The 16379-nt window shown below is 44.1% G+C and overlaps 1 protein-coding gene and 1 long non-coding RNA gene across 6 annotated transcripts in view; one reads left to right on the top strand and one right to left on the bottom strand.

Annotated features, from left to right (window-relative positions):
* LOC146809858 (uncharacterized) overlaps positions 1-16379 on the bottom strand; it is a 326459-nt gene that overhangs the window by 104266 nt on the left and 205814 nt on the right. The window lies entirely within an intron of this gene.
* Positions 1-16379, top strand: part of ABCC3 (ATP binding cassette subfamily C member 3) — a 693015-nt gene that overhangs the window by 515192 nt on the left and 161444 nt on the right. The window contains exon 20 of the mRNA XM_085616719.1: positions 144-249. Coding sequence (XP_085472845.1) covers positions 144-249 — 106 coding nt within the window. The remainder of the gene's footprint in view (positions 1-143; positions 250-16379) is intronic.

The raw sequence follows: 16379 nt of genomic DNA, 5'->3' as shown, positions 1-16379 counted from the left end.
TTGTGATCTTCTGCAAAAGGTTCATGGCAGAATTAATTGTCTGTTGTCTATTTGTATGTGTATTGTGAAATTGTTTATCGGGTAATTTCATGCTTTTATTTGTGATTTGCCTGTTAACCTCTGATTTTTTTTTTCTTTTCCAGTATTAGAAGAAGAAGATGTTCTACTAGCTGAGGAAACACTCAGCAACCATATTGATTTGGCAGATAATGAACCTATTGTAAATGAAGCCCGAAAACAGTTTATTAGGTAAGAATACAATCCTGTCAGATTTTGGGGAATCTTCGTTCTCTTCTGTTTTCCTACATGGACTCGGTTTGAATACTGTTTAATCTATAAGGAGTCCTTTAAAGACTCCTCGTGTGTACAACGCATAACGGTTCATTAATCTAAAAGATGAGGCATTAAATGTACGTAAATTAGAACCAGAGTACGTAGAATGGCAACAAAGAGACTTTCTTCAAAAGAGAAATAATGCTAATAACACATATTGCAACAACAATGCATTGCACAAAAGACAAGAAAAATATTTCAGACCACTCAATGTCAGAAAATTGTTCCTATCAAACTATTGCACTCGTTTTCAATTAGCCCATTTCCTCTTTATATGCACTCTCCAAAACCTCTTCTAGTCCTTGCCTGCCTTTGTTACAACTGTAATTCCGTCAATGGTTTCCCTCGGTGTTCTGTCGTACACCTCTTTCAGGTGGCCTTCATATCCTGCATGGCATAGTTATCAGTACGTTAGCAACTTTCCCCAATATTGGTCTGATTTGGCCTTTAACAGTCCTATGAACTCTTCTAACCAAAGCCACTGACATATCAACAACATGCTTTAAATATAGAGAAATCGCTTCTATGATAACCATAAAGAATGTCTGAGTTATGTAACTGTGCATTAACTCAAATATGTGTCCTCCCATATGTTGATGCTATTACCTCAATATTTTACATTCTACTCTGACATTGTTATAGCTAAGATATATGCTTATAATAAGGTTCCCTTTTCAGCGGTCATTTATGTATGATAAATTCTGGATTGGGGTGATGTACTCAAAAGCCATCTGTCTTGTTCATTGAATCAAAAAAAAGTATAAGTCAGGCAGTGTGAGACTTAAGTGTCTATTTCCCATTAGCAACAAATATCCTATGAACTGTGGCTGCTTGGCAGGCTGTAATTAGAGCATGTCCTTGAGAAAAGTAAAATGATTCATGTAGCAGTGACTATTTTATCTCAATCAAATTTCAAATTAAACAATATATCATGTTTTTGTCCATTAAAATCCAAATATTGCCCGTTTGACATTTTCTTCTAGAGTATGTCCCTAGTTAGAGAGATGATTAAAATATTCATAGAGGTATTGATTTTCTATTTAATGTAAAGCATGAAAAGTTTAGTGTGTTGCCGTACAAATCTGCAGTCCATTCTCTGCCAGGAACTTAAGAGCCCCAATTATATTTCCCCCAATCTTGTACAGCACAGAATATTAATAGTCCGTCACATGATGCTGCGCAAAATGAGTAATCTGAAATATTACCTACAATTACAAATCTACTAGCCCCACATATGTGAAACATGTCTCCTCCTTGTCTCACTTTGAAATGCCACATCATGCCTATTATGTTATTGTAGGAAAGAGCCCCTTTTTGACATGGTCACCCCCACTTTTTGCCTTTTAAATGATGTGATTTTGACTGGAAGTGCAGTGGGTTTCTGCCAACCAGGTTCCAAGTGCCAGATCTATTTCCTAAAACTGCACAATGGTTCCCCCAATTGTCAATACCTCTAGCACCCTTTATAAGGGGGAGATGATGTGGCCTAACGGCTAGGGCGGTCAATCTCAAATCTGGGGAACCGGGTTCGTGTCTCGGCAAGGATGCTCAACAACCTGTGATTGTGGGCAAATCACTGAATAGCCCCGTGCCTAACAAAAAAATGAATGTGTCCTTGTGTAATGCAACTGGTGCTCATGTAAAGCACTCTGATACCTTCGGGTCATGTTTGTGCTATATAAAACTCCGTGAAGAAATACAATAAAAATAAGTCCCTAATGAATGGTACCCCTGGTACCTAGGGTCTAAGATACTAAAGAGGGCCCCCAAGGGCTGCAGCATGCATTAGAACACCGTAAGCGACTCCTCACCAAACAGATGCAGAGCTGCCATCGCAGGCTGCATGTGTTGGTGCAGACAAAAGTGAAAGAATGACATGGCATACATCCCTGTGTGCCATGTCCCTTAACACAGAATGTAGTATTAGTATATCACCCCGACAGCAGACCTTCCAGGCAGGGTGCTTAATATTACATGTGGGAGCATAACTGCAAGAGCATATATGTCCCTGTGCTCATCAGTCCCATTACTGCCAGTACAAGGGAACAGACAAGCCATTTTAGAACATGTATTGGACAGTGGTAAAATCGAGTTCCCCAGCTACATGATGCTTGGCTTCACTAAAAATAGGAATGTTTGGTATCAAACAACCATATTATTAAACCCACACTGATTCCAGTGTTGGATGTATTTATACATGCACCCAAAGGGCACCTTATAGGTGTCCCCTGAAAACCAGCCTCTGGTGTGATGGCTGAATGGTCTCTTCCAGCCTGCCACCTAAGACAGATTTCTGACCTACCAGGGTGAGGGACTTTGCTCTCAGGAGGTCAGAAACAAAGCCTGCATGGGAAGAGGGTGTTCACATCCCCTTTCTCAGGATGGCCTACTCCTGCCTTTGAAATTCGAATCTGGCTCCCACACAGGAGAGAAAGCTGACCCTTCTTTGTCCAGAGCGCTGGGGCACCTTGACTGGTGGGAAAATTAGCTAGTCGGGTAGGCATGCCCACCCCCAGGCTTGTAACACCCCTAAGGTTGCCTAACCTGATGTGGGTACAACTTTTCAGAATTCGCCATCTTTGAGTTGGTAAGCATAGAAACTCTGTGGCATATAGGGGCCGTAGTGACCCCAAGTCTCTGTATCCCATTGGCTACCACCCTAAATTCAGTATTTAGGGGAGCCCTCGGCACCGGGAATTCCGATCCTATCAACCTGCATGACGGAGAAGAATGTGAGGGGTCGCATCCTGCAAGAACAGAAGACCGAGCAACTGACCGGGCTCCAACTCTTCCGGCCTACCTGCTGACTTTGACAATTGCTCCAAAATGCAGCTTGTCCTGCAGCTGCTGAGTCCCCAAAACTTAGCAAACCTGCCTGCACTTCACCCAGGAACCAAAACCTCTCAAGATGTAGAGGACGAGCTTCCCTGCAGGCATACAAAGTTTCCTATGAGGGCTTTGTGACCACAGAAACCCGACGCCTGAAGGCACCACTGCACCCGTCACTCCAAGGCTAAGTTGAAGTGGGCTAATGTGGTCATCGTAGTCCCCCAGCCCTCCAGAGACCGAGTCCACCTACGTTTCGTCCCCAGTGAACTCTCAGACTTCTCCTGCAGTCACTGCACGCAGGCCACCTCTACCATGACTGCTCCTGATAAGAAAAAACAGACGCCTAAAGACACCTCTGCACCCATCACTCCTGGGGCGAGGAGAACAGAACAAAAGGTGTCCCTATGTCTCCAAGCATCGTTAGGCCTGAGCTCCCCTGTTGGTTCAGACCGACTAGCCTCCCAGTACAAGCCTGCAGCCCCTTTACATGAAAACTGAACCCCATAGGGTGACATTGGGAATCCAATACTGTTTAGTACTGATGCACCCGGCCCCCCTAGTTCCGCTGATGGTGTTGTGCTGGTGCTACCTTGGACCTTGCCCACCACTCACCTTAACTCCTGGAGATTAGTCCTGCAAGTCTCCGTACCTGAATGCTGCATTGACTTTTCCTCCCATAGGATAACATTGCTGCTTCTAAAAATTGTGGACTTTTTGAGCTGAAAAGAATTTCTATTTAAAAACATTCTTACCTGAACAAATTTCTTCTGGTGCCTCAACAAATATATAGATGTGTGTTATTTTTAGGTCTCGCCTGAGCCAGCGCAGATGCGCTGCCCTGCAAGACTTTTTGTAAGGGGCTTAAAAAATCTGACCACACGCTCGTCTGTGTGTTTTTGTTTTTGTCATAGGCTATTGGCCTTTGCGTGCATCTTTCTAGGAAAGACAGCACGCAATTGGGCAAAGGCGGGTGCATGTCCTGCCTTTGCTCCACCTACGGCCTAATGCTTGCGGTTACCCGCACGGGTGACATCTGTTTTGAATTATCGTGCCCAGACACGGGCGCGATAATTGAAAACAGATGGCTCGCTGTGGCGCGCGCGCACCACTCACGTGCTTTTAGAACATTGGTGGCCCTGGAGAGTGTGCTCAAGGTATGGTACCTTTTAAATTATGTCTTAGATAATTTTTCTACTCGTTGGTCTCCTTAGTGGCACAGAAATATTCTTCATATATGCTGTGAGATGCTGAACCACTGTCCTGGTGCACCTTTTGTCTAAATAGTTTGCGTTTACCAAGGAAAGTTATAATTTCCCTGTCACAGCTACTTACGAGTGTGCAAGGAGATTGCTTTGCACACAGTGTAATTAAATGGTAGTTTACTTTTGCTAACTATGGTTTATTTGTATTTCTCAGGTTCCTTAGCTTAACTATGATGGTTTAAATGTCAAACTTCCCTTCCGTCATCTCTGGTTATTTTGCCATTGCACATACTAGCAAGTTAGTCTTTCTCTACTGTAGGTTCTAAATGTAAATTGTATTTAAGTAGAGCTTATTACCTCTGATGAGGCGTTAAAGCGCTTTGCGGCGAGTAGCGCTTTATCTGTGACCAAAGGTTCAAGGTAAATTGGTTGTTTATCTACAATTTTTTGCCTTTGTATTTTCACTGGCTACTTTGTTTTTCTTTGCTCTGGATAGTTTGTATTTCTCTCTTACTTTAGTTTTGGATAATAATCGTCGTCCCTATGTGACAGATGCTGAAAACGTTGAACTTCTTAACAATGCTGGTTTCTTTTGTGCTTTTTTATAATTCGGTACTTCAACATGTTTGCCTTTCACCTTGGCTCTGTGGTCCGTGTGCTAAAACAATTTTGTGACAGCTGCCCCGCGTGTGTTAAAGGGGATTTCAATAAGAGCAACATTCTTTGAAGCTATAGAGAAGGTGGTGTGGGCACAAGCTTGTCGGCCAGGTCCCTCCTATTAGTTGGATAGAAGATTGTGCTGAATATAAAGCTGTCTTATTTTTGACCACACACTCTCCCCTCGCCTTCGAGCCACAGAAGGAACATTTAATTTAATTCTTGGAACGCATATGGAGTTTAGACCGCGTTTAACCTGACACTTATATCTGTGTATAAAGCACTGAACTGAGGCAAGCGCATCGCAGATGTTGCAAGGATCAATCATTTTGAAGGGGGGAGAACACTACGTTTCTATTGAGAAGAATGAGAAAAGTAATTACACGGTGCTCGCGCACACATTGTAATGAGGTGTGTTGAAGAAACGTACGAGTGAAGCGGTGGCAAATAATGACATAATAATGTGTGCACTACACGCCCGTCTGCTTTGGATTCTGTGAAATGTAAAGCGCTTTAATACCTTCGAGTCGAGTTCACGCTTATTAAAAATGCAAGAAAGATATCATAAATGTTGCTTTACATAGGCTGTGAAAATCTGCATTGGGCTAAAACTCTAAAAACATCGCCAGGATCCCGCTGCCTAAAGAGACAGTGCGCCCTTGTTGCTGTTTTATTAAAGTTGTAACAGAAAAATGTTTTTCACAGTATTTCAAAAGCAGCATTGTTCTAAAACTGTAAAAACAGCCACCTTTGAGCTCATCACCACAAGCTCCGAGCCCCATACCCTAGAGGGAGGGCTGCGATAATTACATTACAACCAACCAGCCTGCCCCACTGCCTTTTAGAACATTAGCACAGCAGCATGTTACTGGATTTAGGAACATCCCCCCACGTCCCTCCCACACCCCCAGGAATAAACAAGCATTGGCATAGCCAATAGGTCTCACCTTTGGGACCTTATAAGTGCTTAGCCATGCAACAGTTAATGTTGTTGCACCAAGGATATTGTGCTGCATAACTAAACACTTATAAGGTCCCAAAGGCGAGACCTATTGGCTATGCCAATGCTTGTTATAAATTGGTGTGGATCTCCTTATTGAGTCATGTGTCTCATTTATTGACAAGTGTGTGTATTTCAGATGTCTAGCGCTCCTTGAAGATGAGTCTAAGTGCCTCATTATGTGTTTGGCGGTGTGATTGAAATAAATGATTCCATTCACACCCAGAAGAATCCTGCTATTCAGCAACTTCCCTGCAACATACTGGCGACTGAGCCGTTAGAGCACGCTAAGGCGACTCCCCCCGTATCCGAGCTGAAATTCATCATATCTGGAGCCGCCATTATAGCAGCCCTTGTCTCCTCGCCCAAGTTCTCCCATTCTGGAATTGCGGCTAATGAGGCTCTATTTAACAGGCATGTTATTTAAGTCCTGATGATGATCCGCTCATCCTTCAAACGGATCGAAACGCCGCCGACACCCTAATACACCGTATACGCAAAAAAACTTTTCGTTCATTCCGCTGTAAAGGTGTTTTGTATTGATTTGTTCTTGTAACACTGTATATCCTCCTTGTGTAACAAACCAGAAAATCTTTGCCTGAGCCCCCTGTTGTTCGTTTTTTCCCTTGTTTATGTACTCTACTGGCTAAGTAGGACACAGGATTGTGTCCCATTTTATGTATTGTTTTGTATGATTATGTCCTAAACCTACAAGAAAATATCAGACCTCTGTCCGGCTGGACAAGTCCACTAAATATAGCTACAATTGAGTCTATATTCATTCCTTTGGTTTCCATTTCACTTTCTGGGGACCACTGTTGTTGAAAACAATTGTCTCTCAAGGTCCCTGGTCGACTTCTCTTGGGTTCCTTTGTTGTTGCAGAATATATAACCACTCCAAACCAAAACAAGTTTCCCCACTCCAATCCAAAACAATTTGCCTCATCCTCCCACATACTCCACGCAGACTTTACATGCAAAATGTACCCCAATCTCTTCAATCTCTTCACTCTGCTTCACCTTTTCCATTTTCCTGTCGGAATCAGGGCCCCTTCTGCCACCTACACTGTCTCCACATATTTGTCTCCCCAAACATCCTCCTACCCCGTGAGCCCACACCACCCCTACACCTCCCCCGGTCCCACTCCATTTCCCTTTCCACCTTCTCTTCCAGTCTTGCCCCTCCATCCTACCCCCCCCTCTCCAGCCCCGCTAATAAGCAGACCCACAAGCCCTTGGTAACGGGACCCCCTCTTCCCACCTGAGATCCACAGAGGAGATCATAGATACTGCCAGATATTATTGTAAATCCGATACCTCCCCCTGCCCACAGCCCCCTATCCCTGCTATCTGCACCCAGTCCAATAGCCAACATTCACCGCCATCAACGGTAGTAGGTAAAAAAGGATGCCATCCACTAACAGCACCTCTTCCCTGACACTCATGCCCCCAGCACGCACTCTGCGCACACGCTCCCACATCCATGCGAACATACACAGACTCAAAGACCCCTTCTAAAACCACGCTCCCTTGCCCAACTAGGCACAAGCAAATCCCCCCAGGATCCCAATCGCCTTCCACCATCCAGGGATGTGGCCAGGCGCCACCAAGAACTCTTTGGCGAAGATAAAGGGTGAAAGGATTTGTCCCTAGATGTACGAGTGCTGGATACCAGGTAACTCATCACCTACAAAGAGATACTGAAACTCCCGGATCATATACCGTTACGTTCCTGGACATTAACACCACCTGACATACCAATAATAACTAACGCAGAGGTCACACAGCCTTACCCCCTCACACTCGTGCCTTGCTCTCTCCGCCCCCTCAGGCAGATGCTCTTTTCCCCAGCCCCCCCTCTAAACTCTTCTCCCATATATCTCCTATCCTTTCTTGTTACTAGGATACATGTATCTTCCAAATTATTGTTAGATTTGGCTATTGTATTTGATCAAAGGATGATGATTCCTCATGTTGTATATTCTTAAAACTCATTTATTAATAAAGTAATACTACGCAAAACAATGTGCCTCACTCCAATCCAAAACAACCTGCCCCACTTCAATCCAAAACAATCTGCCCCACTCCAATCTAAAACAATGTGCCTCACCCCAAAACAATATTTCACAACACAATCTGCCCCACTACAATCCAAAACATACTGCCCCACTACAATCTCTCCCACCCCAATCCAAAACAATCTGCCCCACACCAATCAAAAATAATCTGCCCCATTCCAATCCAAAACAATCTGCCCCACCCCAGTCCAAAACAATCTGCCTCACCCCAGTCCAAAACAATCTGCCTCACTCCAATCCAAAAGAATCTCACTACAATCTTCCCCGCTCCAGTTTAAAGCAATCTGTCCCATCCAATCCTCCCCACTCCAATCCAAAACAACCTGCTCCACTCCAGTATGCCCCACTCCAATCCACCCGACTCCAATCCGCCCACTGTAATTCAAAACAATCTGCCCCACTCCAATCTGCTCCATTCTACTCCACCCCACTCTAATCCACCTTACTCTAATCTGCCCCACTCCAATCCAAAACAATCTGCCCTTCTCCATTCCATTCCATCCCACTCCAATCTGCCTCACTCAAATCTAAAACAATCGGTCCACTCCACTCCAATCCATTACAATCTGCCCCACTCCCATCTGTCCCACTCCAATCTGCCCCTGTCCAATCCAATACAATTGGTCCCTCTCCAATCCAAAGTGATCTGCCTCACTTCAATCTGCCCACCCCAAACAGCCCCACTCCAATCGAACACAATCTGCTCTACTCCAATATGCCCCATTCCAATCCACCCCACTCCAATCCAATCCAATCCACCTCACTCCAATCCAATCCACCTCACACCAATCCAGTCCACCCCAATACAGCCGAATCCAGTCTACCACACTCCAATCCAATCCACCTCATCTCACCTCACCTCACCCCAATCCAATCCACCCCACTCCCTCCTCAATCTACCCCACTCCAGTCCACCACAATCCACCCCACTCCAATGCAAAACAATCTGCCCCATTCCAATCTGTCCCACACCAATCTATCCCACACCAATCTGTCCCACACCAATCTGTCCCACATCAATCTGTCCCACACCAATCTGTTCGACAACAGTGCAAAACAATCTGCCCCACTCAATCCAAAACAATCTACCTCATTCCGATCCAAAACAATATGCCCCACTCAAATCCAAAACAATCCACCCCACTCCAATCCAATCCACCCCAGTCCCGGAAAATCCAATCTACTCCACTCCAATCCACCCTAACCATCCACTGCAGTCCAATCCACCCTACTCCAATCCAGTTCTCCCCACCCGACTCCAATCCAGTTCTCCCCACCCCAATCCAATCCACCCCTCTCAATCCAATTGAACTTAATCTAATCCATACCACCCCATTGCTATTCAATTTACCCCACCCATGCCAATCGAATCCACCCTAATCCAGTTCCCCCACTCCAATTCACCCTACTCCAATCAGCCTCACCCCACTCCATTCCACCCTTCTCCATTCCAGTTCACCCAAATCCAGCCAATCCCACTCCAATCCATCTCACTCCAGCCAACCCCACTCCACCCAGTCCATTCCAGTACACCCCAATCTAAACCACATATCCAGTACACCCAACTCTAATACCACTCTACTCCAATCTACCTTACTCTACCAAATCCAATCCACCCCACCCTAGTTCAGTCTACCCCACTCAGTCCAATCCCTCCAGTCCACCACACTCCAATCCACCCCACTCCAATACCAGCCAGCCCACACCAGTCCAATCCACCCTACTCCAAACCAATCCAGCCCGCTTCAGTCCAATCCAGCCAACTTCAATTTGTCCAACTCCAAATCACCCCTCTCCAGTACACCCCCCTCATGCGCAGTTCACCCCCTCCACTCAACTCTAATTCACTCCACTCCAAACCACCCTACTCTAATCCAATCCACCCCACCTTAAACCAGTCCACCCCACTCTATGCCAATCCACCCCATCCAGTCCACCAACTCCAATCCACCCTACTCCATTCAACCCACTCTACCCTATTCCAATGCACCCCAATCGACTCCAATCCAATCCACCCCACTACCTTAATCTACTTTAACCCACTCCACCCTATTCCACCCCACTCTATACCACTCCACTCTATGACACTGCACGTTATGACTCTGTACTCTACAACACACTTTGCCAATGAACCACTTAACTCTACTTCCCTCTTTGCAACTCTGACACACTGCTCCCCCTACTAAACTCTGTGACACTCTACTCCAACAAATCTAGTCTACGAACCCCCCACTCCACTCTAGGATATTCCACACCACTAACTTTTAGCCATACTGAAGAGCATCTACACTTGTGTACAACATGACAAAAAACACATTGCCAAAGCCAATAGCTCTTGTATAGGTGAGACCTATTGGCTTTGCCAGTGCTTGTTGCTTCAGCTTGTGCTGGCCCACACAGTAGAATGTACAACATCCCATTCATATTACTTTAAGTTCCACTTACTTTCTCTTTAGCAGCCTCTGCAACTAACCTAAGGGTTCAGAAATACCGTCAAACATTTTGCATACATGCCCAAACATGCTGTGCTAGTTGCAATTTGCCAATGCCATTGTTTAGGTAATTCATTATCAATGCTATCACAGTACTCTTCCTTTGATCCCAACAAAGACAATCCTCACTAGAACTTGATGCAGAAAAGAAGGATAAATATTGAAGGGGGCTGTACGGAATCCTCGGCTGAAAGCGACAGTTTTTAGTTACTGAAACAATTTAGGGTCCTATTGACAACTCAGTGTTTACCATCAAACTGCGTACCATCCATAAGGCAATAGGGAATTATTCAGTCAATATCTGGACAATCAGGAATAATCATGTTGATTGATGAGTAGTACGCACCTCAGTTCAATTGAAGAGTATTCAACTTCATCTTGTTTGCAATTCTGCCAATGAACTTTTAGGGAGTTGGGTCTTTATATAATATACCAAAAAGAGGTATGCTGTATAAAAGTTCCAGGTATCCCTTATGAGTGGACAAGGGCTTGCTCTAGCAATCCCAAGGTGCTCTATTTAGAGAATTGTGATCCAGTAGCCTCAGGCGTATCAGAGGAGGGTTAGACATTTGTTTCACACAGAGTCACTAAATGATGCACACATCCAAAAAGGAGATCCACACCAATTTGGAAAAATAACAGGTATCTTTATATATATTTTGAACCCAAGAACTTTGTTATCAGGTAAGTACTTTTTCGTAATAGAATTTTTACAGTTTTAGCAATCTTACCCATCAGTGTGTTTTTACAAGTAATGCTATGCTATGGGAGTTAGAACATTTACTGCATACATATACTTTCAATACGTTTCCTTTGGACCCCTTTCAGTCGTGAGGTGGTAGAGAGACAAGGACCAAAGTTCCACCAGCAGATTGGTAGTATCTGCCCTGGTGAGTCCGGATGCAGAAGTGCTGGATGGGTTAGTAGCTTTGCACGCTATGTGGTAGAAAAGAAGGTGAGGCACTGGAAGTAGGCTGCAAGGTAGGACTTGGAGACAAGTGCTGGAGCTCCCAACGGGGGGCTCCGGTCATCAGAGTCTTGGAAGCATGGGGGAGCAGTCCGTTTTTTAGGCCTGGGCTAGGCGGCTTGAGTTTAGAGTGTTTATGGTCGGCTGGCTCGTGTGTGTCAAGGCACTCACTGGTGTCAGTCAGGGCCAGCAAGGGGGACAAAATCCGAACAGCTGGGCACTCTGTTTGCTGGCCACTGTGTTGTTGATGTCCCTCATCGGCTGGTCATCGGTGCTTTCGTTGGAGTGTGGACTGCATTTTCATCAAGCTTTGGTCACGGTAAGGGTCGGGTACACCAGGGATTGGTGCAGGAGGGCTCGTGTAGGTCCTGGCATCTTCAGGCTTGGCTGAAAGTTGGATCGCCTCTCCTTGAGTGGGTTGACCTTCTCCTGGGCAGCTACTGCTCTGTGAACCTGGTGAACAGCAGCCTATTTAAACCGGATGTCGTGGTCGGTGGCTGCAGGGGAGTAGCTTCTCTACTGCAAAGGAGATGCTGACTGCTGGGTGAATTGCTGGGGGCCCTGGGGGGCTTGTGGAGGATGCACAGTTGCAGAATGTGTCTGATCCTTGCAATTGTGAATTCTCTGTGTGTCAGGCAGGATTTGACGTCAAAAGCCCAAAGCAGGCTTCAGTTCTTGCAGGGTCAGATCCTCATTGTCCTCCTCTTGTTTTCAGATAGTGGAATCTGAAGTTCTGGATTTAGGGAACCCCCTAAATACTAAATTTAGTGGTGTTAGCGGAGTGGAGAGTAGTGACCAATGGGCTACCTACCCGTGGGGTCACTATGATCCCTATATGACCACTTTCTATGGGAAATGGGCATAACACTATCCTTGTTTCCTAAATACTGCCATCACCAATATGTTGGAATTTTCCTAGAATGGGGCACATCGGGTAGCTCACCTTAGTGCTGTGACTGTCCTAGGTCTGCTCCATGACTACTTCTTATACTAATTCATCACCTGTCCTGGTGCCATATGGGCCTCAGGGCAGGGGGTGGCACCTCCCAAGTTTGGGGGATGCCAGGGTTGCATATCAAAGGTGGCAGGACTGTGAAGCCACCAGGCTTTATATGCTGGTTGGTAGCCTATCTGTTTGGAGGAGGTGTAAACACCTCCTGTCAGAGCAGGCATTGTTCCTGATCTCTGAGAGCAGGGCTCTCACCTCCTAAGGGGTCTAAAACACATCTGTGGTTGCAGGCTGGACTGGAAGAGTCAACCAGCACACTAGTGGACTAGCAGGTTTCAGGGGGTACCTCTAAGTTACCCTCTTGGTGCATGTATTAATAAATCTATCACTAGAATACGTTTAGATTTATTAATATGAGATGTTTGATACCAAACAGCTTTGGTTTCAGTGAAGCCATTCTGCAGCTGGGGAACTCGTAATCCCCAGTGCCCAGTACATATACTCAAGATGGCTTCCCGGTGCACTGGCAATGTCCAAGAATCGACGTGGACATTACAGGTGCATATCTGCTCATGCAGATATGTCCTCACATGTAATATAATGCTTTTGACTGCTGCAGGGGCTACATATATTGCATGCAGTGTCCGCAGGCATGGCACACAGGAGGTGTGCCATGTGTGTCTTCACTTTTGTCTGCACCATGTCACACAGCCTGCAATTGCAGTGTGCATGAGTGTGGTGAGGGGTCATTAGGGTGGCACATAACATAGTGCAGCCTCCTGAATTAGTACCCATGCCCTCTGTACCGCGGTTACCATTTACTAGGGAGTTACAGGGGTGCTAAAGGTATTACCAATTGGGGGAACAATTGGTCAGTTTTTGGAAAAGAGATCTTGCACTTGGGACCTGGATGGCAGAGACCTAGGGCCCGATTCACAGAACTAACTTAAGACAAAATCCTAAACTTACTACCATTTTGGTATTCACAGAAGGCACTTACTCATTTTGGTATTCACAGAAGGCACTTACTCATTTCGGTATTCACAGAAGTTAGTAGTCCTAACTTTAGGACTCCTAAATGCCTTCTGTGAATACCGAAAGTCTTAAAATTAGGATTTTTCTCAGTTTAGTAGTAGTATAGTTAGGACTCCTAACTTTAGGACTCCTAAATGCCTTCTGTGAATACCGAAAGTCTTAAAATTAGGATTTATCTCAATTTAGTAGTCCTAAATTTAGATTTAGGACTACTAAATTGAGAAAAATCCTAATTTTAAGAATTTCGGTATTCGCAGAAGGCATTTAGGAGTCCTAAAGTTATGAGTCCTAACTATACTACTACTAAACTGAGAAAAATCCTAATTTTAAGGCTTTCGGTAGTCACAGAAGGCATTTAGGAGTCCTAAAGTTAGGAGTCCTAAACTTAGGACTACTAAATTGAGAAAAATCCTAATTTTAAGAATTTCGGTATTCACAGAAGGCATTTAGGAGTCCTAAAGTTAGGAGTCCTAACTATACTACTACTAAACTGAGAAAAATCCTAATTTTAAGACTTTCGGTATTCACAGAAGGCATTTAGGAGTCCTAAAGTTAGGAGTCCTAAACTTAGGACTACTAAATTGAGAAAAATCCTAATTTTAAGAATTTCGGTATTCACAGAAGGCATTTAGGAGTCCTAAAGTTAGGAGTCCTAACTATACTACTACTAAACTGAGAAAAATCCTAATTTTAAGACTTTCGGTATTCACAGAAGGCATTTAGGAGTCCTAAAGTTAGGACTCCTAACTTCTGTGAATACCGAAATGAGTAAGTGCCTTCTGTGAATACCAAAATGAGTAAGTGCCTTCTGTGAATACCAAAATGGTAGTAAGTTTAGGATTTTGTCTTAAGTTAGTTCTGTGAATCGGGCCCAAGGTGCACTTCAGTTAAAACTGCATCAAGTACCAGGCACAAAGAGGGGGTGACCATGTACAAACAAGCATTGGCATAGCCAATAGGTCTCGCTTTTGGGACTTAATAAGTATTTAGTTATGCAGCACAATATCCTTAGTGCAACAACATCAACTGTTGCATGGCTAACCACTTATAAGGTCCCAAAGGCAAGACCTATTGGCTATGCCAATGCTTGTTTTGTAAATGTCATGACTTTTACCAGGCCTTTTTATTGCCTTTATTGAAGAAATGTTACATTATTAGATGTAGACCTTCTTTGTGCTTCTTACAAATGCTTTCCACAACTGAAGTGTGCGTCTCAGTAGCTCTCTTTTTAAAATCTACCACACAACCCTTTAATTCTCTGTTTTTTTAATTGCATTCATGTATGATATATTTTATCATGTAAAATGTATGTCTATCTATTATAGCTGCTATATGGTCGTCTAATAACTAACTGATTGGCATTGTGCATGTTTTATTATTAACTTCGTTCTGTCATTATTTTTTATGAGCTGTTTATTTGTCAATAATCGAGTAAAATATATTGATTGGTTATGGTGTTCAAACTCCTCCTAAACGAGCTGCTATAAAGAAAGGACTGTAAGATATACTATTTCCCGTTGAAAAACCCAGAATGGAGCAAATGCAAAAAATTATAAATGTATAAATATAAAGACACTTCAGGGTAAAATAGAGCTTTAAAACCTGGCATTGTATAACAGAGACTATCAAAGTAGATGCAGGTAGTGCGCAGAGGAAAATAAACCTAGTGCTATAAATGGCACCATGGGCGACATTGTAGGAGTCGAAAAAGGATAAAGTATATTCTGAATTTCTATCACTGGGCCATCTGTACGGTCGTGGCTATGTGAAAACTGGTGGTCATGGCACAGAAGGACATTTCTACCCCTGGAGAATGGTGTGCCTGGCCCCTCTAGTGAACATTCACGTTCAAAAATACCTGTAAATGAGCGCGTTCTGTTCAGGCTCCACACCAGCTGTGCTACCGATTCAAGTATAGAATCACTTATTTTACTTCAGATCTGTGTATTGCAAAATTAATGAAAGACAAATTAAATGCAACATGCTGTATGCAAATTATGTGATTATAAACGAAGGGCAGATGAAATACAAAAATGCTATACACAAATGAGTGATTATAAATGGAGGGCAAGTGAAATTCACAAATGCTACATTCAAATGAATGATTATAAATGAAGGGCAAATCGAATCCAAAAATGCTATATTGAAATGGGTTGTTACTGGTGTCTCCTGTGAGCATATTTAGAATATTTCGAACCTAAAGAGCGTGTTTCAAGAGATCTTAAAAATGATTTGGTGTTCTTCCCCAGAAGAGAAAAACATGTTGTTCAGAAAAAGGGCAGTGAAACCATAAAGGTTGCGGCTGGAGTTGAGAGGACTGTGGCTGAGGTTTGATAACAGAGACCTAGAAAGAAATTGAACAAGCGCGGCCACGCGGCCGCGAAAGTTAAAGCAACCATGATACAGAACAGATGGCACCCTGCGCGCCCCTGCTCGCTCCCACAAGCTGCAGGCCGCCACACACACGAGTGAAGGTCTGAGTGATTGCAAGAGGCCCTCTCCTAGAGCAGCGCATGAACGCTGCGCTAGGCGAGACCTAACAAGGGGACTTTCCTACAGTGCTCTTGAAAGTTCAAGATTCAATATAATGCGGATGTCATCTATGCATGAGTAGAAATCAGAACTGATTTTCCCTATCAGGTTCAGTAATAATGGTAAAACAACATTTATCATGGAATGTTCTCCCCATTTACCTTACATAGCCACATTCATACACTGATATAGATACTGTCTTGGTTTGTTTGGAGAGAGAAATTTAGTTGGCAAGGCAGCTTCACAAATGCCTGTTTGTTGCATTTAGGATTAAGTGATCCATTGTGCCCAATGCTGCCAACAAA

Source organism: Triturus cristatus, chromosome 7 (assembly GCF_964204655.1).
Source record: "Triturus cristatus chromosome 7, aTriCri1.1, whole genome shotgun sequence".
In the NCBI taxonomy this organism is placed as follows: domain Eukaryota; kingdom Metazoa; phylum Chordata; class Amphibia; order Caudata; family Salamandridae; genus Triturus; species Triturus cristatus.
Note: the sequence above shows the minus strand (reverse complement) of the source record. Positions and strands in the feature narration are given on the sequence as shown.